The sequence below is a fragment of the Ictidomys tridecemlineatus genome, chromosome 3 (assembly GCF_052094955.1).
Source record: "Ictidomys tridecemlineatus isolate mIctTri1 chromosome 3, mIctTri1.hap1, whole genome shotgun sequence".
In the NCBI taxonomy this organism is placed as follows: domain Eukaryota; kingdom Metazoa; phylum Chordata; class Mammalia; order Rodentia; family Sciuridae; genus Ictidomys; species Ictidomys tridecemlineatus.
The window spans coordinates 192,837,894-192,864,482 of record NC_135479.1 but is presented as its reverse complement, the minus strand read 5'-3'; the positions used below and the strand labels follow the sequence as shown (position 1 = coordinate 192,864,482).

The 26,589-nt window shown below is 32.4% G+C and overlaps 1 protein-coding gene across 5 annotated transcripts in view; it reads left to right on the top strand.

Annotated features, from left to right (window-relative positions):
• Positions 1-24,392, top strand: part of C3H21orf91 (chromosome 3 C21orf91 homolog) — a 29,021-nt gene extending 4,629 nt beyond the window's left edge. For all 5 annotated transcript variants that reach the window (XM_021725735.3, XM_078044483.1, XM_078044484.1 and 2 more), the window contains exons 3-5: positions 16,451-16,987; positions 17,908-17,970; positions 19,811-24,392. In XM_021725735.3, the coding sequence (XP_021581410.1) occupies positions 16,451-16,987; positions 17,908-17,970; positions 19,811-19,977 (767 nt within the window). In that variant the 3' untranslated portion in view covers positions 19,978-24,392. The remainder of the gene's footprint in view (positions 1-16,450; positions 16,988-17,907; positions 17,971-19,810) is intronic.
• The last annotated feature ends 2,197 nt before the right edge of the window (positions 24,393-26,589 follow it).

Here is a 26,589-nt window from a genome sequence, read left to right as displayed (position 1 = left end):
GTGACTTCACAGTAGTTAAAAGGAATGGGGTATCTAACTTTTATGTACTTCCAGCCATAGATGATATGCTTCAAGGATCTAAAAAATGGATTTTGACAAATGTTTTTAAATGTTCTCAAAGTTGATTTGTTTTAAGCCTATAATTCATTATTAGTGTAATTTGTCAACTTTTAAGATGAGGAGACAGATGCATGAACTTTCTAATCCCTGTGGCCTAACCTTGGCACTAAGACACTATAAACTTCCTATTACCTATGGGCTAACCTTGACTTGAGACACCACATTTTTTTCATACATGTTAATGACCATATACACATCTAGATCACCATGGTAAAATCTCTGAAGCTATTCACTACTATTCCCTTAGCTGAGGCAGAGAGCAAGGCAGCCTAGAATAGTCAGCAGCCAATAATAAAACTCAAATATAATGTAACAGTCAGAAATGAGACCAGAGGGGGGAAATCCAGGGTTCAATACTGTAACTTCATATTTTCTACTTTCATTTTGTGTCAGAAAATTATGCAAATAGTTCTAAGATCATTTTTACTTTTTCTGATAATTAACTTGCTTTCTTTTCTATGGAGAAAATCTCTTTTAGAAGATTGGGCTGATTCCTATTATACCAAGCAAACAAAGTTTTCAGTATAAGTTGACCTTGCTAGTTGATGAGCAAGCATATTTCTGGCCACTCTATGTGTAGTCCATCTTGGACTTCATTCTATTCTAAGTGTTCTTTCCAGGAAGCAGAAGCAAATTCAGCTCCTTAGTAATCTTTTCAGCAATACAAATTTGTAGGTGTTTTCTCTTGTTTAAGGCACAGGTAAACACACTTTTTATTATTACTTTTTTTTTTATTTTATTTTTTGGCAGTGCTGTGGATTGAACCCAGGGGCACTTTACCACTAAGCTGTGTCCTCATTCTTTTATTTTTTTATTTTGAGATATAAGTTAAGGCTGATCTGCAACTTGTGATCTTTCTGCTTCAGCCTCCTGAGTCTCTGGGAATACTGGTATGCACCACCGCACCTAGTGGCTTCTTTTCTTCCTTACTTCTCTGATTTTGACTGTATACTGGTCATGGTTAATAGTCAGGAATCAGTTTGAATCTTAGTGTTAAATTTGACTTAGTTTGGAAGTCAGAACTGGTTATTTACTGATTAAGATCTATGAGTCTTTCTCTGTGTCCTACTTCTGACATATCATCTTTGCATGTAAGTAAAAGGACCCACCCTAAACTGTAAATAGCAAATTCAGTCTTTCTCTTGTTTCTCATCATATAATGACAACATCATATTTTAACTTAAAGTAGCATTTTAAATATGAAGCCTAACATAAATTCTGACCTTTATCTTGGTTTTCTTTTATATACTTGGAATTAAATACTGAAAGATTTATTTTTCTCCTTAAATGCCTCTGATTGTCACTTTAAATACATTTGAGTACTTTTTAAATGGTTCTAATAGTAAAACTTGATTATTTGGACAGAAGGGATAAAAGTGGAATGTGGGATGAATTGATGATAAGTTTAAATTATTATTAAATTAAAATATTTTAAAAGAAAAGTAATTGAAAATAAGCTAACAAAATCTGGTAAAAACAAGTTTAAATCATACACAAATTTTGGTTTTGAAGATATACCTGTTAGGAATTAGGTCTGTATGTAATAGGAAATCCAAATATAATGAAAAAATAAATGAATATTTGTATTTCTTATGTAAGAAATACATATTTTTTTTCTATTCTACCTTCCTTTAATACCCAATTTCGATCTTTCAGGTTACTGGCTACTGGAACTCTAGCCATTGCTTCCTTATTCCAAAAAAAAAAAAAAAAAAAGGAGATGTTAGATTCACTCCTGTATCTAAAAGAAGCTTTTCCTTAAAGTCCCTTGTAATTCCCCATTTCACTGCTCTTAATACAAGAGAAGCTGCTCCAAATTAAATCAGTATTTTACTAAGAAAGGAACAATGGATACTGAGTAGGGCACTCATGAAATTGGCGACAAAGAGGCCTTTTTAGTAATTAAAGGATATCTTACATTTGAGGCAAACTATTTGAGCTACAATTAAGACCAACAATAAATGCTCTGATGAATCTTTATTTTTACTGTTTGAACGGAAAGCGATCTTAGCAAAATAAGAGATTATATTCTGAGAAAGAGCATGCAAACAGACCTTGAGTGGACTTGTTGCCAGAAAGTTGGGTCAAATTTTGAATTTTTAACCCATCTCAGTACATAAATGTAATGATTAATGCTACTGCCCATAAAGAGAACCCCCTTTCTTTATTGTCAGAAACTTGTGTGATTAAGCATAATTAAGTTCTCATATTTTATAAAATTAGAAAATCTCTTCATAGCTAATATATAGAGCTCTCCTATTTGGTTCCCCATTTACTGTGTGATGTTGAGCAAGTTACTTGCATGTATTATTCAGTCAGGTTGGCCCATCTAAGTTTTCAACAGGAATTGATAACATAGCAAAAATGCCTGTAGAGATAAACAGGAAGGTTGAAAACCTTACCTTATAAAATGATTTGTAAGTATAATTGATCATTTATCATAGCTAATATATAGAGCTCTCCCATCAGGGATAAGAAGAAAGAATATTATCATCCTCATTTATATATGGTGAAATGAAGGCACTCAGACAAATAAAGTTGTAGACCACTCCCTCTATGATGGTGGCATCCACCTTGGTTTTCCCAATGCCTCTGATTACTCCTGGTTTCCAAAAAAAATAAAAAAGAAAGAAAGAAAAGGTAATATTGGCATGGCATGTTCTATCCTGGGTCTTCCAGACTCACTCTCCCTGGTCTTTTGTGACCCTGTCTATATAGTATCTAGTAGATCACCTTCTACTTCATCTCCTTCTCAAGCTATCAAGATGTAGACATCTTGTGTAGTCCATGAGCACTTCAAACTGCATATCTAAATAGACATTATTATTCTACTCATTCCATAGTGAGGTTAAAAATGATATATGGAGAAGAGAAGGTAAAGGGCTGTCTAACACATAGTAATTTTCTTACATGTTCATTTAATACACTGTCCCCTCTGGTGTTTGCAGTTCCATAAGACTATGGATTAGAGTTTATTTTATTTACTAGTATATGACCAGCCATGGTGCTAGGACTGTCAGAGAGTAATGAAAGACTATTTGATAAATGAATTAATCTAAAGGAGACTTTAGAGAACTGCCATTTTGAGTTTCTTCCTTTAAACTTGTCCACTGTGAAATTCTTTCATTCATTCACCAAATCCCATGAGATCTTTCTAGAATCTATTAAGTTTTGTGAACTTTACTAGTGGAAGAGTTTTATCTCATAATCAGAAGAGAAATATAATAATAGCCAGTAATGATACCAGTAGTGATATCTGGTTACCTTATTTAATCAGGAGAATAAAAAACAGCATTTTGCCCCAAACATAGAGCAAGTAATTTTGGCAGGGCTATCTTTAGAATGACTTTTCTAGATTCATTTGATACACTGTAACTATTTCTGGACACCACAGTAGAATAATATAAAGTTAAAACAAGTATGCAGAACATATAACTCAGGATAGGTGTTAATAAGAATATCATAATTTTAAATAAAGGATTTATTTGAATGTATAAAAATGACATTCTGGTTCAGAGTCACAGTTTATTCATCCCAGTAAATGACAGAAAATGAAAAAAACTGTTTTGTGAGATATGAAAACAGATTATATCAAGATTGAAAGGCTTTAATACTTGAGACGGAATTATTCCCAGCAAAGGATACATTTTTCATGATTGAAATGATTTATAATACTGTTCCTGGAGAATTGACAAAGAGATATAAGCTGCTCAGGAGTAAAAAGTAACTTCTCAAGCACATGTAAATGACAATGGCCCCTGAAGAAAGAAGACAAAGAGGTTTATCTCTTATAGAAGAGAGGTCCCACCCTCTAGTTGGGAGAAGGGACTTCTAATCTGTTCTAAATAAATACTGAAGGAATTTGTACTTTAGATAAATGCCTTATCCAAATCATAGTGAGGTGTTGTTGGCCATATATTATATACTTTATATGCATTATTTTATTTCATTTTAATACAATTGTATGAGACAGGTGCTATGTTATCCCAATTTCATGAATAAGGAAAATGTAGAACTAGTCCAAAATTATAGTTTAGATGTTCAAACTCAGAGTCTCTTGATTGCAGAAAGCCAAAGGACTTAAATCATTTCTGTTCCCAAAGAAAATTTCATGGACTCTCAAGAATTTCAGAAATAAAGTCTAAATGAATTACAATGAAGTAAGGAACAAAATTTGGATCATTAGAGATACATAATTTTAAAATAATTCTACCTGTGCAGTTATTTAATTAATATACATTCTATGGAATATCCAAAAAATTTGTTTTGAATGACCTCAAGAGAGTGGTGTGATATGGTTTCCATATAGATGATAATCTAAGTAAACAGTTATCTGCAAGAATCTTCTATATAACCTAGCATATTGCTCAAAAGGATTAGAGTAGCAAAAATGCTCACGTATCCCATATTTAAAAGAAAAGGAAAAAATCTTCCTTTTCCTCCCTCAAACTATAAAACTTGAAAGAGCATTGTTCAGTATCTTCTTTCTCTCCTTCCAACTTAGTCATCAGCCTCCTATAATTTGCCAGCCTCTTGCTTTGGTAATCTCCTACCTATCAACACCATAAATACTTTTCATGTTCTTGCAGTTTTCAAAGTCTGACATTTAACATTTTGCTCTTTCTTGAAATACTGGACTCCATGGATTCCATGATAAAATAACTCTGAACTCTATTTCTTCCCACTTTTTTGTTGTTTTCCTACATTCATTTCCTACTTTAGGTCCTTCTTTGAATTCTGCCCCTATCTTGTAGTTATATATTTTTTTTACTGCCATGTCTTCAACTATACATTTGCAAGCTTGGTGAAGTTAGCTGAAATGCCACAAACTTGTTTTGCCAGGCAAATAGTTCATCTAGGCACCAGAGTTTTATATACAACTTACTGCTAGACCTCTCTAAGTAGATATTTTGTAGTTATCTTAAATTTAAGTTTCTTAAACTAAATGTATCTCCTTACTTCTATACCTGCTCTCATTATCAGTTCACATGGAGCCCCATCTCCCAGAGATTTTGATTCATTTGAAATCTAGAGTTAACTTTAGGAATTTACATTTAACAGGAATCCCAGCAGACACTTAAATGCAGGTGATATGTGGACCAGGTTCTTAAAGACTTAACATGTTGAGTTGTGTAGGTGTAGTGATGAGTTGAGTAGCACTGAAATCTAGTCTAAGCTGTGCTTTTCAAGCTGTGTACATTGACAGAGGATAGTTTTCCAGTTTGCAAAATGATATGGGCAGCCCTGTCACCCTCACTCTTTCCTTCCCCCTTACCCTCTCCATGTAATCTGTCTCTGACTCTTGATTCTCTCCAATCTGTTCCTTGTTTGTTATTCCTTCTGCTATACCTCAGTACAGGGTTATTCCTTCTTACCAGTGTTTCCTACAAAACCGCTTATTGCTTTCACTGACTTTATCCTCTATCCCTTATCCCTACTTCACATATTTAGGTCCTCTCACTGTAATCAGAAAGGTCTTAAAATAAAAATCTGAACGTGACATTTATTTTTCTTACCATTTTCTTCAGTTTAAGCTATTAACTCCCTAAAGAGACCATCTTCATTATTTGTCATCCTTAGAAAGACGCTCTACAAGCCATTCATGCTCTGCTCTTTCCTTTCCCTTCGTTCTGACTTCTCTACTTTGATTATCTACTTCCCTCTCTTTTCCTTCCTCCTCATATGCAACTGCTTACTTTTGGAGTATGTTATTGAAAAAGAAAGAATCATAAATAAGACCATTGCTTATGTCACAGGGCTGCCGTAGAGATAAGAAAAAAATGATGACTATAGGAACTATATAAATATACATATATATATAGGATGTGAGGCAAATGTTAGTATTCAAATCGAAGTACAGAGGCTTTTCATCTTATCTGAAAAGGTGAAATATTACTGAAGGTATAGCTATTATTTGGATGATATATTGAACAACTTCTCCATTAACAAGTATTAGACACTGAGGAGGTTTAAATTGATGTTGAGTTAGCCCTTCTGTGGTTTTCAGTAGGTTTTTCTGCTCTGGCTTCCTTCATTTTCTTCCTGTACCAAATACCTACCAAGTGCTTTCACCATTTTTTTAATCGTACAATGCATTGTGTTCATTTAACATCTTTCCCCTACACAGGCATACCCACAAATGAGAGAAACTCTTGAGATTCAATTCCTTGCATACTCTGGACTTTACTGAGGAATTTATTTAAAAGATTACTATTACCAGTTTGTGTGTTCAATCAGCCGCTACTGATGTACTTTATTAAATGGGGGAAATTCCCTCAGTTTTCCTGTTTCTTCTTTACTACAGCAAAAAGCGTTCTCTAATACTCCTGCAGTATTTGTGTATCCAACAAGAATTGGCAAATAAAGCCATACTGTGTTTATGAGTTTACTTTGAAGGAGGGGGACAGCTTTCATTTGAGGGTTAAATACTTTTCTTTGCTAGACAGATTGTTAGTCTAAACAAATTTTCACAATCAAAAAAAATTCAGATTTTTAAGATATTTTAAGTTTTTTTAGGGTGAATCTTCTCTGATTCAGTTTCTTAATTTTTTGTTCACTTAATTCACTGGAACACACAGTATAGTTAGTACCTAAAGTCTAGTTTCTCTTGGACTAAGGAACAATTTGTTTTTTTCCAAACCAAGATGTATTTCTTCATGGGCACCTTAGTAATGTTTTAAATTTTTACTTTCACTACTTAAAATGATAAAAATTTTGTTTTCCCAAAATAAAGTTTCTTTATTTCATTGAAAACACAAAGTTTACCTATTACATGACAGTCAAAATATAGGATGCAAAATGAATATAGAGACTCCTAATCATACATACTTACTAATGATCTCAATATTTTTGGTGTGTTCTGCTTCTAAATTTTTGGCAATAGGGCATTTAAAGAGGAGGTAAATTGTATTTAAAAAATAAAATTTAAGCATTTATGCCACGAAATAACCAGCTTTTTCATTTAATATCTAAGGAACATCTTTTTCATGTCAGTAGGTAAAATTTTACATCAATTTTTTTTAACGTTGAATCTCATTCATAATTCGTTTAACAGTATATCATTGGTGATGACTGTTTATACTTCCAATTTACCAGTACTAAAACTTTCTTACATGGTATTTTTTTTTTGCTTGTCTGGTTAAATTCCTATTGTGTTGTGGCTTAAATATCCACAACTAAGCTTATAGGTCAGTCATGTCCCATTTTACAAGCATCATTTGTTTTAATGTCTTCTATTACTACTAAATTGATAGCATGTAATCTGTTGTTTATAAAAGGATTCATTGCAAATCTATTAATTAATTATCTTTGTCCACATATGAATATAGCACAATGAATCTTGCATGCATACATATATATATATACACACATAAAATTAAGTACTAATTGAAATAATAATAGTAATAATAGAAGGGAAAACATTAGATTGGATAGGGGAGGGAGAAGGAGAGGGATAAAATTATGTGCATTTACAAGTATGGCATAATGAATTCACTTTTATGTATAATTGTAATATAACAGTAAAAAATTAGAAAAAAAAGCTATTCTGTTATCAGAAATACTTCATCTTAATTTTTTGTAATCCCCGTATTTAGATGAAAGTTCTTTTTACTCTAGAATTGCTATGATATTTATGACAAAAGAGTCATAGTATTTAAGGATATTAATGCCAATTAAAAGTAGAATTCAGATTCCTGGTTATGAATCAGTATATTCTTGCCCCAATAATAGTTTCAAATCCTTGTCTTTGTGTATAGTTAGTGTAATTAAAAGAAATGCTTATAAAAATATGATTGAAATAAAGATCAGCTAAAGTGTATGTTGTTATATCATTACATTTATGTAGTTCACTTTGGTCTGCACTGCCATTTCTTATTTCTATTTTACCTTTTTGCAATGATTCCTCGGTTATTTCTTTTTCTCGTTTTAGCTTTAGTTTTCTTACTAGTGATTGGTAAGTTGAAATGATTGTTTTCAAATTAGCTTTAATTTTTACTATTTATTACCTAGAATAGTAATTGAATTAGAAGTACCTCAACTTCACTAGCTAAAATTCACTAGTCTCTTTATTAAATGCTGTTATAAAATACTTATCCTGAAGAACATTTACCTAGAATTTCAGGATAAGTAATTCAAATATATGTGAAGAAGTTGAATTAATAGTTTTGGATCAGCTTTTCCTTTTGTTTCTCTTATCTAAAGAAAATCAGTTTCTCAGAATATTAACTGAGCAGATAGCAGTTGAGGAGATGAAAGGCAAAGAATTCATCCAATTATCACATTTCTTGATTTGGAACCCGTAAATTTACATTGTCATAATGGTTCACCTCCATTCATCATATTATTATGAGGTATTTTTAGGGCTATGTTTTGTTTAAATAACATTTGTCTTTGACTACAGTGTAGTTAGTGTCTCTGTATGTCACATTTAAGTGGATATTTATAACTAATAAATCAATCCTATCATAGTTAATTTGAGTAGCTTTTTTAGGAGTCTTTTATGACAACTTCATGTTAAAATTATTTTAGAATAAGTGTCAGTGCACTGAATTAAAGCTGCGTAATGGAAAAGTGAATTATGGAGAAGGTTACTTAGGTAAATTGAATTATTGGCTTAAAATTTTTGTAGTATAATTTAAATTATTGTGCTACTTAAAAAATTATAGTCTAAATTTGATGTATTTTAATACTGCAAAAAATATTTAGCCTTTTATATTAAGTGTTGCTAAGAGCTTAGTATCTTATATTAATCTTATATTAAAGACATGGTAATGGTTTACATCCATGTTCGCTTTCCAGTAGCCTTTTGTTTATCAGTTAACTATATACGAGCTGCCCTGTTCAATTTAGTAGCCTAGCCAGGATGTGGTTATTTAAATTAAATTAAAACTTGAGTTCCTAAATCATATGCACTGTATTTCAAATGCTAATAGTCACTTGTGACTGCCAGCTACTTTATTGGTTAGCTCAGATATAGAATATGTCATGTCCATCACATAAAGCTCTTTTGGATATTGCTGGTTTAAAAACAGGTAGCTAAATTTAGGGAGTAGACTTGAGTATGAATTGTTATTTTTTTGTACCGTTTTAATAATAAACAGTTGTTATGTAGGTTTGTTTCCTCAACTTTCCAACTGTTAGAATGAAAACGTAGAATTCACTGAGATAGATGTTTTTTGTTGTTATTGTTTTAACAAGTCATTTGAAGTTTATATATCCTGTCAATAAAACAACCCAGTTCTACGGCTTTCTTGGTTATTTGAGATTAAGGTCTTTCTTTTTAATATTATCTGTCTGAATTCTTAGTGACAATGGCCCTTCCAGTTCATTTATTGGATTAAGCTGATTTGATTAACTACTTGATCCTTCTCATAACATATACAGAAACTTGAACATCCCTACAGACATCCCTAAGCTGAAATCTTCTGTCTAGTGACCACTTGTTGGCATATCTTTCTTTAAGGCAATACTTCTCACATGTGGAGAAGCAAGTTGCTGGACCCATCTGTTTATTGGCTTGGTGTGCTTGCCAATAATTCCATCTGCTACTAGGACAGAAATAAACAATTACCTTTTACTTTCAAACAGTATGTTGGGTACTTGAACATGGCAGACTCTATTTAGTCATTTAAGTGGCTCTTGAGTTACTAAAGGTCTGGAGGGAAAAGAATGTGGCACTCCTTTACTGTAGTACTCTCTAAATTTCATAGAACAGCTGATAAAATTTTCCAAGAAGCATAAATCTATCCTATTTTGGATTCAGAAGTAGGCATTCTAATCTTGCCTTCCCACTTTTGGTCTACCATATTTAGTTCCATGATAGGATAGACAATTTGAACATCATCCCACTAACAGTTAGTTATTGGCAATAGATAAGATGGTAATAGCTTTTCCTGAATCATGGCATGGCTATTGCTTGCTCATCAGATGCATAGTAGTTTAGTCAAACTGGGTATCAAAGCATCACTCATACAAGCAGTATTTAACTGCAGCAATCCATAGAGATATCAGTATATAGACCTAGTACAGGACAGGTGGCCTGGCGTGGCTCAAGAGCCCATGAAATTAGTTATATGACATTTATTAAGAGAGTGATAAGAACTGTTTTGAATTGAAGAACACTTCTCTATTTTCTTTTGGTAGCGCTCTTTAGTACAACCTATTGGCTGCCAGATCTCTGATTTTGATTATAAAGATAAAACAAAAAGCTGAGAATTGTATATGAACCTAATGTTTATTTTCTTTAAGACACGTGAAGGCCAAACAAAACTTGTCTGCAGTATGGATCCAATCCATAGGCTGTGAGTGTGCCACCTGTACCTAATAGGGCTTTTCCTATATTCCTTTTATAAGAAATGGTTATTTGCTCAAGAGAATAAAGTAATCTTTTAGTGCTTTTAGTCTTTCCCACTGTAACTGTTTGGCCCTCCTCCCATTTTTATAAACAATGCTTGTTTAAAGAAGCACAATAATACTTTTTAATATGGGAAACTCCTATAAATGCAGATGCTTGTATTCCCTTTCTTAGGAACTAAGATTATCACAAAAAGAAAAACACCTCACATCTTGGGAAATTATTTCAGCTGGGTAAAATGTGAATTTCCATATAAAAGATTTTGAAGCAGTTTATTTCTACACAAATTGTACAAATGTTTATGATATTTGATGGCAGTATACTTAAAACTTTTTCACAGCATGTTAACAACCTGGAACTTAAATCATAACTTAATTTTCTTGCCATGTTTAAACATCAAGGAAGAACATACAAACTCACCATTTGGAAAACCCATGCTGCCAATTCTCTAATTCAGCTCAGAGTTTGAGGTTAAAGTTGACGTGCTGTGATACATGTATCTTACAACTTTACAACCAGCTACTGTTCATATTCAGTCTACCTATGGAGCAACAAAGTATATAAGACCATTCCTTTGATTGGAAGATAGAATAATTAAATTCAAAATAAAGTCTGGTTGATAACAACTAAACATGCATAAGGCAGTCAGATGCTGTGATTCAGGAATGTGAAGTATAAAACTATGCAGCATCAGTGTAGAGACTGATTGACAGGACTAGCTGGTGAACCATTAGGAAAGATTACTTTTGCTTACTTTATTACCTCCATATTTTAAATAAGATCTTTGGGAGATTAGGGATAAAAGGCAGAGGATAATAGGATATCTGATAAAAGTTTTTAAGTGTTTTGGTATTTACGACTTTTTTGTGCTATTTGGAGTATCATCTTTATTAGGAAAAAAGTTGCATTACTGCAATAGGCATATTAAATATAGGTATAGGAATACTCTTAATTGTAAGAGTAACAGTGGTAATTAAAGATATTTACATTTTAGTAGCCTTTGAGTTTCTCTGGGTTTAACTAAGTTTACATAAAAGAATTACCATGAAAGAGTTAAAGAAAACCAATGTGGGGATAGCATGCCAGATGGGTTAGTGGGAGGGTTTTCAAAGTATATAAGTGGTTTATATAAAAAAATCTGAGAAAAAAATAACTGTTCAATATGAACAGCTTAACTTTGTAAAATGCCACTGTTCATACAGAAATTTCTAAAATCTTATCCAGAAGAACCTAGTACTTTAAAAAAAAAAATACACCAGTATGGTTGCCAAGTAAGGTATTGGTTCTCTAATAGTAATGACCTTTTCACCAAAAAAGTGACATGGGTATCTTTCAGGCATGTTTTAAGGAAATTTTCATAATAATTACTATGTGACATTGGCCTTCAGAATTTTTATTGTAAAGAAATCTTTGAACTGATTTGGAAATTCCTTATAATTCAGTTCCTCAAAAGTATCCATTCATTTAATTACATTTAAATTCATTCCTTTTCAAAAGCTGCTTAAGAAACAAATTAGTGCTGAGAGCTATTTACACTTGTAAATGCAATTAAAATAGAAAAGTGAGTTGAGAAACTCACTGAGATCTCTAATAATAGCAATGGTTGTTTCTCCCATATTAATTTGAAATGATGAAGTGGAAAAAATATAGCTTCAAGAATTCAATTTAAAAAGTGACATTTATATTACTGTTGTAAATTGAACTACTTACATTATTTTTTTAGACTAAAAAGTAATTTGTTATATGAAGTAGTGTATTTTTAAAATTTTTTCTTTTGTTTTCTCTACTGCATGGGATATTTTAAAGTATATTTAGAAAACAAACATGTCCAAATTGAACTTTAAAATTAAGTTGTTTAAAAATGTTAGTATAATTGATATAGCTAAAGAAGTTAGAGGTGCAAATCTCAAAGAATGAATTACAGTGTACATAGTAAAACAGCCCTCTTTATATTTGCACTGTCTGTAAATTTATATTTAAAAATATGTCAGATTAAACATAGGTGTACCTTTACTTAAAGTTGCTCTTAATTATTCTCTGAGCAGCCTGGTAGAACTGCACATTCTTCCTAGTACTGGCAAAACTTCATTGTAGTAGACTGTAAATGATAATTGGTAATAAGGTTTGTTTGGGATTTTTAAAAACATAGTTTTAATTTTTTTCTAATATAGTTGCTTTTTCTTGAGTACCTGCTATATGCCAGACACAATAACACTGAGAATGCATATGTGGAAAATAGAAAAATAGGAAAATCCCCTCTTAAATAGAACTTTCCTAGTATCAAGAGATAACCTCTAATAAAGAGGCAGTTGTTAAATAAACTATCCAAGATGTATTGGTTAGAGAAGGATTCTTAGAGAAGGTGAGAACTACACGGATGATGATGATGACTTCAATTTGCAGTGAATGGAGGGAAATGAATGATTTAAGATGTTGTAATTGCTAGGTTTATGGGAGAAAAATCTATTAAGGTAGATAGAAAAACATCTTTTAAAATGTTTATATTGGACCTACAATTTAGCTAGTGTGAATTGTGCTGCTATAAACATTGAAGTACTGCATTCCTGTAGTATGCTCCTTTGGGTATAGACCAAGGAGTGGGATAGCTGGGTCAAATGATGGTTCCATTCCCAATTTTCCAAGGAATCTCCATACTTCTTTCCATATTGGCTGCACCAGTTTGCAGTCTCACCAGCAATGTATGAGTGTGCCTTTTTCCCCACATCCTCGCCAACACTTATTGTTGTTCATATTCTTAATAGCTGCCATTCTGACTGAAGTGAAATAAAATCTTAGAGTAGTTTTGATTTGCATTTCTCTAATTGCTAAAGATGTTAAACATTGTTTCATATATTTGTTGATTGTATATCATCTTTTGAGAAGTGTCTGTTCAGTTCTTTGGCCCATTTATTGATTTTTTTTTTTTTTGGTGTTTTTTTGAGTTCTTTATATATCCTAGAGATTAGTGTTCTATCTGATGTGCATGTGGTAAAAATTTGCTCCCATTCTGTAGGCTTTCTGTTCACCTCACTGATTGTTTCTTTTTCTGAGAAGCTTTTTAGTTTGAATCCATCCCACTTATTGATTCTTGATTTTAATTCTTGCACTATAGGAGTCTTATTAAGGATGTCAGGGCCCAATCCGACATGATGGAGATTTGGACCTACTTTTTCTTCTATTAGATGCAGGATCTCTGGTTTAATTCCTAGGTCCTTGGTCCAGTTTGAGTTGAGTTTTGTGTATGGTGAGAGACAGGGGCTTAATTTCATTTTGTTGCATATGGATTTCCAGTTTTCTAGCACCATTTGTTAAAGAGGCTATCTTTTCTCCAATGAGCATTTTTAGTGCCTTTGTCTAATATAAGATAACTATAATTATGTGGGTTAGTCTCTGTGTTCTCTATTCTGTACCATTGCCCTTCAGTAGATTAATGGATAAAGAAAATGTGGTATTTATACACAATGGAATATTATTCAGCATTAAAAGAGAATAAAATCATGGCATTTGCAGGTAAATGAGTGGAACTGGAGAATATAATGCCAAGTAAAGTAAGCCAATCTCAAAAAACCAAATGCTGAGTGTTTTCTCTGATATGAGGATACTGATCCATAATGGGATTGGGGGGCTTGGATCAGAGGAAGGGAGGAACTTTAAATAGTGCAAAGGGAAAGGAGGAGAAGGGAGGGGGCATGGGTTAGGGTTAGGGTTAGGGTTAGGGTTAGGGTTAGGGTTAGGGTTAGGTGGAAAGTTGGTGGAATGAGATGCACGTCATTACCCCAAGTACATGTATGAAGATATGAGTGGTGTGACTCTACTTTGTGTACAACCAGAGACATGAAAAATTGTCCTCTGTATGTGTGTGTACTATGAATTGAATTGCATTCATATATAAAAAATTAGAATAAATAAAATTTTTAAAAAATAGAAAAAAGTTTATTGATGCATTATAGTCATATAGTGGGGATCATTTGGACATAATCATGTATTTGTGGAATATAATTGCTCCATTTCTGTCCTCAATACTTGCCTCACTTCCCACACCCTATTCTTCTTCCTCTAGAGACATAATGTGGAATTCACTGTGGTACGTTCATATAGATACAGAGTACAAGTTGGTCAGTTTCATTTCACAAGTGCTCATTTTTTCCTATACCTCATGCCTCCCTTGGGTCCCCTTCTACTGCCTCACTGATCTCCCTTCTGATTTCTTTGGGCTCTGTCCTTCCTGCCCCCACTGTTTTCCCTTATTTTGTTCTAGCTTCCCCATAATAGAGAAAACATTCAATCCTTAACTTTCTGGATCTGGTTTATTTCACTTGGCATGATGTTCTCCTTTTCCATCCATTTACTAGCAAATGCTATAATTTCATTCTTCTTTATGGCTAATAAAAATCCATTGTGTATATATGCCATATTTTCATAATCCATTCATCTGTTGATAGATACCTGGGCTGGTTCCATGACTTGGCTATTATGAATTGCACTGCTTTAAACATTGATGTGCCTGTATCACTGTAGTATGCTCATTTTAGTTCTTTTGGATAAATACCCACAAGTGGGATAGCTGGATCATATGGTGGTTCTATTCCTAATCTTTTGAGGAATCCTCATACAGCTTTATGGAGTGTGGTTGTATTAATTTGTAGTCCTACCAGCAATGTATGAGTGTATCTTTTTCCCACATCATCACCAGCAAAGTAGTAAATAAAACTTGTACTTACCATGTAAGTAGGAAAGTCTTATGAAATTATTTAACAATTTTTATGCACATTGGAAAAAACAAAGTTCGATGTTTGAATGTACCTCATGAGAACAGCTGTTCCTATGTGGCTATAATATTAATGTTCTGGAGGTATGCTCACATAGCTTAAGATAACTTTTGAAGGAACTGATAGATAATTTAGCATATGATTATGTATTTGTTATATGTTTGAAAATGTATTCTAAATTTTAAAAAATCAAGTTAGAATAGTTTATTAGGAAATCAGGAAATATAAAGTGGAATATAAATAATTTCATTATTTATAGTATATAATATAAATAATTTCATTATTTATGGTATATAATGAATTTTTGTGAATTGAATTGTACTGGTTACTGAATCTTGGCTGATTGAGCTTACAGCTATATAAATAATAATTGTGTATAATGCATTTCTTCTTGAAGATAAAATTATCTTGAAAGTTTTACTATAAAATGAAAATGAAAATATTAGATGCTTTCATTTTTCTTTCTTTTTTTTAACTTGACAAACAGTTTATTAACTTTTTAAGTCTTTTATTGTATATTTTCTGGTTCTGGTTATCTCTCCAATAAAAACAGAACTAGTAATTTAAGAACATGATTTATCTTTTGTTTGGGGGAGGAGAGGCTTGAGCATTTCTGATATTGAGCCTTATAAAAGAAACTTTTGCAGGTGTGCACTTCAGGAAGATTTGTAAGGAAAGCATTGATGAAAAGGCCAGGAGTCATTAAAGTTCTGGCCATGCACAGTGGCACACACCTGTAATCCCAGCAGCTCAGGAGGCTGAGGCAGGAGGATCACTAGTTCAAAACCAGCCTCAGCAACTTAAAGAGGCCCTAAGCAACTCAGCAAGACCCTATCTCTAAATAAAATACAGAAAAGTGCTAGGGATGTGGCTCAGTGGTTAAGTACCCCTGAGTTCAATCTCCAGTACCCTACACCCAAAAGAAGAATAAACTTCTGGGTTCAGTAATGTTTTTTGTAATGACTCTTGATGGACTAGGATTAAAATTGAATCGTTAAGTTCTTAGGAAGGCATTGTTTTTTTATAAGAATATTACTGAATATATAGTTAAATTGAAACACAAGTTATTAGGCCACATTTTATATTATTAATGCCAATATTCTGTAGCATTTTTCCTCTAATTTATAAGCTATAAGGGACTGTTTTACTAAGATTTGTATTTAAAGTAGCTTATAAACATAAACGTTTCTTTCTTTTCTTCCTATAGGAGTACCAAAATCTAATCTTTTGCACACCAAGTCATTAAGGGGCCATAAAGACTGCTTTGAAAAATACCATTTAATTGCAAACCAGGATTGTTCTCGATCTAAACTTACCAAAAGTACTTATGAAGGAGTTAAAACTATTTTGAGTAAGAAGATAAACTGGATTGTACAGTATGCACAAAATAAAGACCTGGAATCAGATTCCGAATGTTCTAAAAATCCCCAACATCATCTGTTTAATTTTAGGCATAAAACAGATAAAAAATTACTCCCACAGTTTGACTCTCAAGTACCAAAATATTCTGCAAAATGGATAGATGGAAGTACAGGTGCCATCTCAAACTGTACACAAACAATTTTGGAGCAGAGGGAAAATACAGACTTTGGCCTTGCTGTGTTACAAGATTCAGGTGCCACCTTATGCCATGACAGCATGTTATGGCCTCACAGTCATAACCAGGCACAAAAAAAAGAAGAGACTCTCTCAAGTCCAGATGCTAATGGCCAGACCCAGAGTCTACATTACAGCAGAGAGGAATGTAAGTGAAATGGGAAGAGAGGTAAACAGAAGTTTGGAGTGGATGTATTGTTTGGTTGTTTTGGAGGGGTTTTGTTTGGGTTTTTGCAGTTTTATAAATGAAGGATGTGTCAAGAATTTTGATTTAGAACCACAGATTGGTTAAGCATAGTATTTAATAAAAGATTCACCTTAGCAAAAATGATTTGTATTTAAAGCAGCTTTTAAAACACTATGTTTTAGAATAGTCATGTGTATGTCTCACGTGTTGATGTTTGGGAGTTCTCTATCGTTTGTTTTGCTATTTTAATGATTAAATTGAATGGAATCAGCAAACTCAATTGGCAAGTTCAGGGTTCATATAGTTCAGAAGTATAGCCTCAACTATTGGCTAATACACATTGTCACATTGCTAATCAATACCATACTGACTGGGTGTGGCATTTAAAAGCAAAAATCTGACATTTTTACTAAAGGCTAAAAAATAATGTATGCATTTATTTAAAACTTAGAAAAAGTAACTGCCTATTTATATGAATAAAAATCACAGAAACTAAGGTAATATTAATTGACTTTGAATCAGATACTTAGAGTCAGAAGGGACTTGATGGGTAAAGACTAGCACTTTTTAAAACCTAAAATAGAATTGGAGATACCACAATTCAACAGACCTACTATTAAATATTTTTTGTGAAACTTTTGCTTCTGCTGGAGGGTTTGTTACTGCTAGAAATGTCAAATGTGGTAGGTGTATTTGAAAAGTTCTCCATATTAATAAGAGCTAATGAATGAATTCTGGGGTACTCTTTAGTGTTACGTTGGCAAATAACTGCAATTTTTAAAAATAGGATGCCGTATTAGGCAACTTATTAGGCAAATAATATTATTATATTAGGCAAATTATATTGTAGTGGTAACAATGAATGTATTTTCATGTTTCAGTGAATTTGATGACTCTTGGTGAGGTAGAGCAACTGAATGCAAAGCTCCGGCAACAAATCCAGGGTAAAGAATCATTCTTAAATGTTTTTTCACATGAAAATTTTGAATCAGAAATCCTCTGTGACAAGACACCATTGGCTTTAGCAGCATTTATATTTGGAAAATAGAAATTTGAATTTTTTAGTTTACAGAGCAAAGAGAATAAGAAAACAACTTCTTTATGAACTGCAGGGGAAATTGGTCCTTTCCTTTTCTAATTAAAAATGGATACTAGAGTTAACCTGTTACTAACATTTTACTGATTATGAACTACTGTGCCAGGGATTGTGGATGTGCTCCCTGATAGTTCTTTAAGGAAGATAATATTAGCCCTGATTTTTGTTTTGTTTTGGATACCAGGGATTGAACCCAGGGTGCTTAACCACTCAGCCACATCCCCTTCCTTTTTTTGGAGATAGGATCTCACCAAGTTGCTTAGGGCCCTCCTATGTTGTTTAAGCTGCCTTTGAACTAGCAATTCTCCTGTCTCAGCCTCCCAAGCCCCTGAGATTACAGAAATGTGCCACAGTGCCTGGCTTGTTTTATTTTAATTATGAACAATTTTTAAAACATATAAATGTAGTGACACCAACATAGTGAAATTTTACCCATCTTTACCAGCTTCAGTATTATCAATGCATAGCTAATTTTTCTTCATTTCTACTTGTATCCATTCCTCTTGCCCCACTTCCTCTCCAGCCTGGATTATTTTAAAAACAAGTCCCAGAAAACATTTTTTTTGTCCATAAACACTCCAAGATTTTCCCTAAAAGATGACTTTAAAAAGAAGAAAAATCCTACAATCTTATTATCTCATACCTTTTAAAATGCTAATAATTCCTTACCATCATCAAATATGATGTTAACACCAAGAGTTAATAAAGCTCTAATTATCTCCCTCTTTTTTTCTTTATAATTTGTTCCCATTTAGGTGAGGATATTGCACTTTGGAGACTTTCAGCCATTTTTTACAAAGTTATGCCATTCAATCAGTAACAGATCAAGGATTCTAAACCATTTTTAACTCCAAAGCTAATAGTCTTAACTATAGACTGAGAGTGATTATGATGATGATGATAGTAATAGCAATTTGTATTCATCAAGTACTTATTCTTTGTATTTTACAAATATGATCTCATTTCATCCTGGCAGTAACCCTGTTTAGTGTTTACTTTCTTTTTTTTTTTTTTCTTTTTTTGTATGAGGAATTGAACCAAGGACACTTAACCATCCCCAGCCCATTTTATTTTATATTTTGATACAGGGTCTCACTAAGTTAGTGAGACTGGCTTTGAATTTGTAATGTTCCTGTCTCAGGCTCCTGAGCTGCTAGAATTACAGGCATAAGCCACAGTGCCCCAGCACTATTATTTTCAATCTTAAACATAAAAGAAATTTGAAATAGAAAGCTGTAAATTACTTGCTTGAGGTACATAATAGTAGGACTAAGAATTTGAAAATTTAGATAATCTGATTCCAAAGCCTCTTAGAGAAGTTTCCAGACCTGGTTATTAATGGGCACTTTCTATGCACACATAAATTTTATTGCGTATTGGTGAAACCTATTTAGAGATCCTAATTGAGAAGTGGCTCAGCTATAATGGTAACCACCATTTCTGCTGTGTGGGTCTGTAGTTATTGCTTGTGACTCTTTTTAAGTTTCAAACTACAGAGACTTCCAAGGATGATCAGAACTAAATAATCTTTGAGAACCCAGCTCTTTCCTTGAAGTCAATTCAATTTCATTGCTTAAATTTTCCCAATGCATTCCTTTCAGAGTACTTATATATTTTGAAAATATAAGTCATAGGATTCGCTTTAGTTTTCTGTGTACTAAAAAGGCAATTTTTTAAAATCTCTACAGAAGTATTTGAAGAGTTAACACATCAAGTACAAGAAAAAGATTCTTTATCTTCAGAGCTCCATGTCCGTCATGTCGCCATTGAACAGCTTCTCAAGAACTATTCCAAGTTACCATGCCTACAAGTAGGACGAACAGGAATGAAGACACACCTACCCATAAACAACTGAACTAATTATTTTTTATCAGTCTGCCAAGAATGCAACTTGAAGAAGTTTTAAAGAAGGTTACGGTCCATTTTTTTTATGGTCATTAAATTTGCAAAGCTTAAGGCACAGTATTTAACATCTTTGTCTAATAAAGCAGATCATTATACCCTAGTCTTCTAGGATAATCATTTGGCTTCATTTTGGGAATCTTTCTCATAATCACTAAATGTCTCTCCCTAACTTTTATCACGTGTATGTTTAAAAATACTGTTACAGTGTGATTTTATTGTCAAAACAATAGATTAACAAACTCCATATATTAGCCTGAATTACTAAAAATAATTTTAAAAGGGAAATGGGATTCATAATAAACACCTCTTATTTACTATGAGCAATATTTTAATATAAAAAATTTTATATATAAAAATGCTATTTTAGGTACCTTTTCATTCTCTTTGTAAATGTGTATTTGAATGGCTTTGTATATTTACACTTATATGTGTGAATATGCTCACCTATATTTCAGATCACTTCATTTTATTCTCTTAAATATGATGTTTTTACAGTTGTTATCTTTCCTTCCAAAGATAAATGTATTTTGGAGTAGAAATCTATCTAATTGAGTTGTTTTAACTTCTAATAACTTATGAAAATAAGAATAACTTTTTAAAGTAAATATCCAAGTATATAAAATACATTATTATTTTCTAACAAAAGTAGTTCTGAGATGGCTTAGGAAGAAGATACTAATCTAATTTTGCCTCCATAGAAGTGAAAACCTTTTCTACTTTATTATTACTTTCATTCTAATGACTTTGTTGTGTTAAAATTTAGATAGAGTAAGTCAAGCCTCACTTCCACGTCAAAAGTAATATCTTCAATCTGAAAGTGTCCTATTTTGGAAAAAACTTATTTTCCACTTCACATAATTTCAAGAATTCTTAAATTGTCTGAATTCTGTTATCAGTGTCATTGAAATTAGTGTTCCAAGAAAGCTTTGTAAGGTGTTTTTCTAAATTTTAGAATCTAAGATAACATTGCTTGATATTAGAAAAATAAAGCTTCTAATTCAATAATCCTATGTTTAGAAGGTTATGCTTATAAGCTGCCTATGATGTTTCCAAAGAGTTGTTAACTATCAAGCAGCTAGATAGTTTTAATGATGTATTACAGCAAATACTATAATCAATGAAAAATACCAGTGGATTCTAAATTCTGTTTTCTGCTGGTGCTTAGAATGTATTTATGAGGTAGATCCTTTGGTTGAAAGAATCTACAGAGAAGTCTGTCTATTCACTCAGCAGCCTCATACATAAAGATATGAATGACTTCTGCTTAAATTTGGCAGCTTATCCCAGGTTGGGTCAGATTTTAGTCTTAAACACAAACAGTATTTAAGATATTCTTCAGTCTCATTGAAGGGAACTTTCTATAATGCTAAGATGTATGAAACTGGACTGAGGATAATAATTGCTAATCTCATTGATTTAATTTTTCTTTAAAATATGACATAACTGTCAAGCTTTTTATAGGGAGCTCTTGAAATATTCTTTCAGTTTCTCTCAATTCTTTGAGTCATCCAGAATGAATTTTAAATCCAGGGAGTAGGAATGTGGATGCATTGCCTTAGTTTTAATAAGCTTTAAATTGAATACGTGCAATATGAAAATATCCAAATGTATACGTTGACTAAAGACTTGTGCTGATTATGCCAGTTAGTATTTTAGTGCTTAGTTGTTATGGTTACATTTTCAAATTTGACTTTACTCTTTTTTAGCATAATTCATTAAGAATGTTACCAGCCTGAGTAGTTGCACATATTTGGGCTTCTGTTTAGATAACTTTGGGACAGTCATAAAAGTTTGGGATGTGTTGCATTTCATATCAGGAGTAGCATATTTCCAGAATATGAGCCATATGGTACAGTCCTAAATACAGTAGTGTTATCCAAAGGAAATGTTTGCTTATCCCTTAGAGTTTTTTGGCAAATACATAGCTTTTACTAATGAGTTCAGAATGATTGGGTAGGATTGTGCATGTACTAAGGTTTAATTGAGGACTTCTATTTATTCCATTTAGATAGTTCTGCTTAAGCTTGTTTTCAAGGGAAAGGTGCTCCTAAACTGTCTATGGTGCTGGTATTCACACTAGTACTTACTCAGATGAACTTCTAGGAAAAAAATTTTGAAATATTTTGCATAGCAGTCTATCCAAATATTTGGTAAACTTATATATTCTCATCCTTTGTTGATTGAATATGCAAGTATTGTATGCTAAAATAAGGTTCAGGAACAGAGTTGAATTATAACTTGAGAGAACATGAAATCACAAATTCCATATTTGGCTGTTTTGTACAGTTGTTAGTACATTTTGAGAAAGTTTAGAAAAATATCTCACGTATGACTTCAGTTTCAAAAATGGCAAAAAAAAAAAAAAAAATCACTGCCAGTGAGACACTACTGACATTTTCAGAGCTTTTTTTTTTTTTTTTTTTTTTTGTATTAGTTTCGTAATTAGACAAATTGAGTTTTAGAAAACTGGAAGTCAAATGTGATAAGGCCTTGGATTTGATACCCAGCATCACAAAAAGATAAGTAACTAAATAAAGTGTTTAAATTGTTGTAATATTTACTTTTGAGATTCATCATCTTATCCATTAATCCTGGTGTTAATATCTAAGTCCTTAAAAAGACATGCACTTGAGATACCAATAACATGATTCAGGCAGCCAAATGATGTTCTATTCCATTATGTAGTTTCTTTCCCATATGCTGATATCAGAGCAAAGAGATGTTCTTAGTTTTTCAAAGTACATGTTCATTTTACCATAAAGTGCCCATTTTTATATGCATTTAAGAGTTATTTTTAAATAGAAAGTTCATGTTGGAAAATTATTACAAAAATATAATTGAAATATATTTTATTGTCATCTTGATAGATTTCTTGGTTTTGTTTTACAGTATTTCTGCCATTGAAAATGGTTTAAAGTGTTTGGGGTTTTTTAAAATAATTGTTTACCTTGGTGTTTACACTGTTGAGACTTACCAGTTTTTGCTAGTTTTTTTAAATAAGTTTTTTAGATCTCTTTTTGTGTTAAAGTTTACCTATTTTGATTTTATTGTTTTATTTTAGAGGAAGTCTGCTTTTATTGTTAACATTATAAAATGTCATAAAAAATGTTTGAGCTCTAAAGTTAAGTAGAAATTTTAAACTATTTGTATAGTCTATTAGGTTCAGATTAATAACTGTAAAGTTAGATGTACATGAAAACTTCTAAATGGAATATTGTGTAAAGTCCTTGTAGTGTTATATTTTATGACTTTTGCCAGTTCATTTATAGACATGTAATAACATTGCTTATGCTAAAATAAGATATTTGAGTATTTTAAGTACATATTAAGTTTAATATTCTATAAGATTTTCAGATACCATCTGTTCAGATGTGACTGTAAAGCAAACATAACTGATTTGATTTCAGTATATGATTGCATTTTTCACTTAAGATTTGTGGAAATGATTATTTGAGGAAATCTGTGGTAAAAATTAGTAAGAGATAAAGCTCTCAACAAGTTATGCTTGCGAAGTTAAGTGGTAATGGGATAAAGGAGCATTTATTTACCAGAGTAATAAGATAATGGGATTTGGCCCAAAGGAGGAGGGCTACAATTCTGTGTTTGGGATATTGAGGTTCCATCTTGCATCTCCATATTTGCCTTTCACGTTTGTCATTGTTTTGGTGTAGGCTAACCTATTAAGTAACTTCAGGCTATGGTTATATGATTACTTTGCTGTGAATCATATTATTGCAAGTTGGTTCCATTACTTTTTTTTAACACCTAGTTTATAACATATCTTTCTCTGCTGTTTTAAGTTTAGTTCATATTAGAAGTGCATCTCAGTGATTTTGAATTTTAAACTTACCAAAGTGCAACAACAAAAATCATGGAGATGAATACTACCCTTTCCCCAAAAAAGTGTTAATTGAATTTCCCCCAAGTGCACTAAAGAGTGTTTTAGATTCCTTTAAACTTGTCTAATTTTTTTTCCCTATCCTACTACTTTCAAAAGAGGCAATTTAGAAAGTATTTGGTAGTAATTGCTGTTGAATGCCACTTCTACTTTTATAATGTGTCTGTATGTATAAATCTTGCTTTAAATCTGAGTAACATATACTATGATCATTGAGCTAATCTTGCTTGATGTTACAAATATATTTTACAAAATTGTGCTAAGACATTTGAAAAAAGAAAATGAAACTGCTATGGTCAAAACTAGCTTTGTTTCAAAAAAGTTTATTTAGACATTATTTGTTGTTATATTTTCTTTGAAAATTGCAATAATTTATATATTTGTATTCTGCTTTGGAACTGTATATATGCTTGTCTACTATTTTTAATTTTACAATAAAATAAATATTTTGTTATCTGCTACCTTCAGCGCATGTATTTAAGAGTGCCTGTTTTTTTAAAAGTTGACTTGTAATGAGAGTTATGTTTCATGTTTAGGGAGTCTAACTTAGAATTGTCTTGCTGGAGACATAGTTCAACATTAGAGTGCTTGTCTGGCATGTGCAAGGCCATGGGCTCCATCCCCAACACTGTGCCCAAAAAATAAGGCTTATGAGACTCTTACATTATTTTTTTCTCTCTACATTGTCTTTGATACTTGATAGTCCCTGTGTCCCAAGATTCCAGAAGCAGGAAATAAAGATTCAAAGGATTCCTGTGACTTACTGGATATATGTGTAATTTTTTAAATTGGAGTGCAGGGCTAGGGGAGAAGTTCAGTGGAGAGTATTTGCCTAATAATGTGTTAGGCAAGTACAAACTGCAAAGTAAATAAATTAGTGTGTAATGTTTTAAGGACATTGTTTTGAGTTTTAACAAATGTATATAGGTATTCAGTTATTACTACCTTTGCTCCCCTTTCTAATTATTTCACTCCATCTCCGCCTATAGTTCTGATCTCTATCACCATAATTTTCCTGTGCCTGCCTTAGAATTTTAAGTGTACTCATACAGTATGTACTCTTTTGCCTTTGACTTTTTTCGCTCATCTGTATGCTTTTGAAATTCATTTATGTTAGCTCAGTGTAGTGCATGTTAGATCAATAGTGCATTCCCATTTTTTGCTGACTGGTGTTCCTTTGTATGAATGTATTGAAATCAGTCTGTTTATCCTCTCTTCACTCTGAAGTTCATAGATGTGTTTGGGTTGTTTCCACTTTGAACTACTAAGAATAAAACTGTTAGGAATTTTTTTTAACTGGATTTTTAAAGAATATTAAAAATAGGAAAATAAAATATTTGAGATCTTGATCTATTTTTAATATTCTTTGGGTGGTATTAGCATTATGAATCTGGATGTAACAAATTGCCCTTTTAATAATACTTAAAGTTATTTTTATATGATGTGTTTGTGATAATAATTTAAAACGAGGTAAATCTTCAAAAGATCAGAGGCAGATTATGAATAAATATTTGCGAATTGAAACATTTAATAGAAAAAATAATTTGTAATTAACACACAGATTAATTATACAAATTAATAGGTTTAACTGTGGCATTTCCATACAAGCATATATCATGTTTTCTTCGTGTCTACCCTCCCTTCTACCCTCTCCTATACCCCTTTCCTAACCTGAGAGTCCCTTTGCTGCTTTCAGGTCTCTTTGACTAATTGATTGTTGTTTTGGGAAAGAAAACATGCAAAACTCGCCCTGGTTTATTTCACTTAACATGTCTTCCAATTCTATCCATTTGCCTGCAAATGGCAGGATTTCATTCTTTATGATGAGTTGTACATCATTGTTTATATATACCTTATTTTCTTTCTTTGTTCATTTAATGGGCAAGAAGGCTTATTGCTGATCTTGGCCACTGTGAATAGTAACACAATAAACATGGGTATATGGGTATTGCTTTTATTTTTATTTTTTTTAAGAGAAAGAATTTTTTAATATTTATTTTTTAGTTTTCGGCGGACACAACATCTTTGTATGTGGTGCTGAGGATCGAACCCGGGCTGCACGCATGCCAGGCGAGCGTGCTACTGCTTGAGCCACATCCCCTGCCCCTATGGGTATTGCTTTTATATGCTGACTTCATTTCCTTTGGATATGTAACCAGGAAGTAGAATAACTGGATCATGTGGTAGTTATACTTTTAGTTTTTGAGTAACCCCAATACTGTTCCCCATAGTGCATGTACTAATTATCATACTCCCATTCTCACCAACAATATATAAGCATTTTTCTCCACACCCTTATCAGCATTTGTGATTTGGGGGTTGGGGGGCAGTTCTAGTTCTGGTAATAGCCATTCTAACTGTAGTAGGTTGGAATCTCAGTACAGTTTTTGACTCACATTCCCTGACAGCTAAAAATATGGAGCATTTTTTTATATATATATTTATTGACCATTTATACTTTTGAGAAGTATCTATTCAGATCATGTTTTAGTAAGCTTTTTCATTACTGTGAGCAAAAGACCTGACAGGAACAATTAGAGGAGAAAAGTTTATTAAGGGCTCATAGTTTCAGAGATCTCAGTCCCTAGAGGGCCAACTCCACTGCTCTGGGACAGATCAAGGCAGAAGGGCATGGGGGATGAAAGCAGCTCAGGACATGGCCAC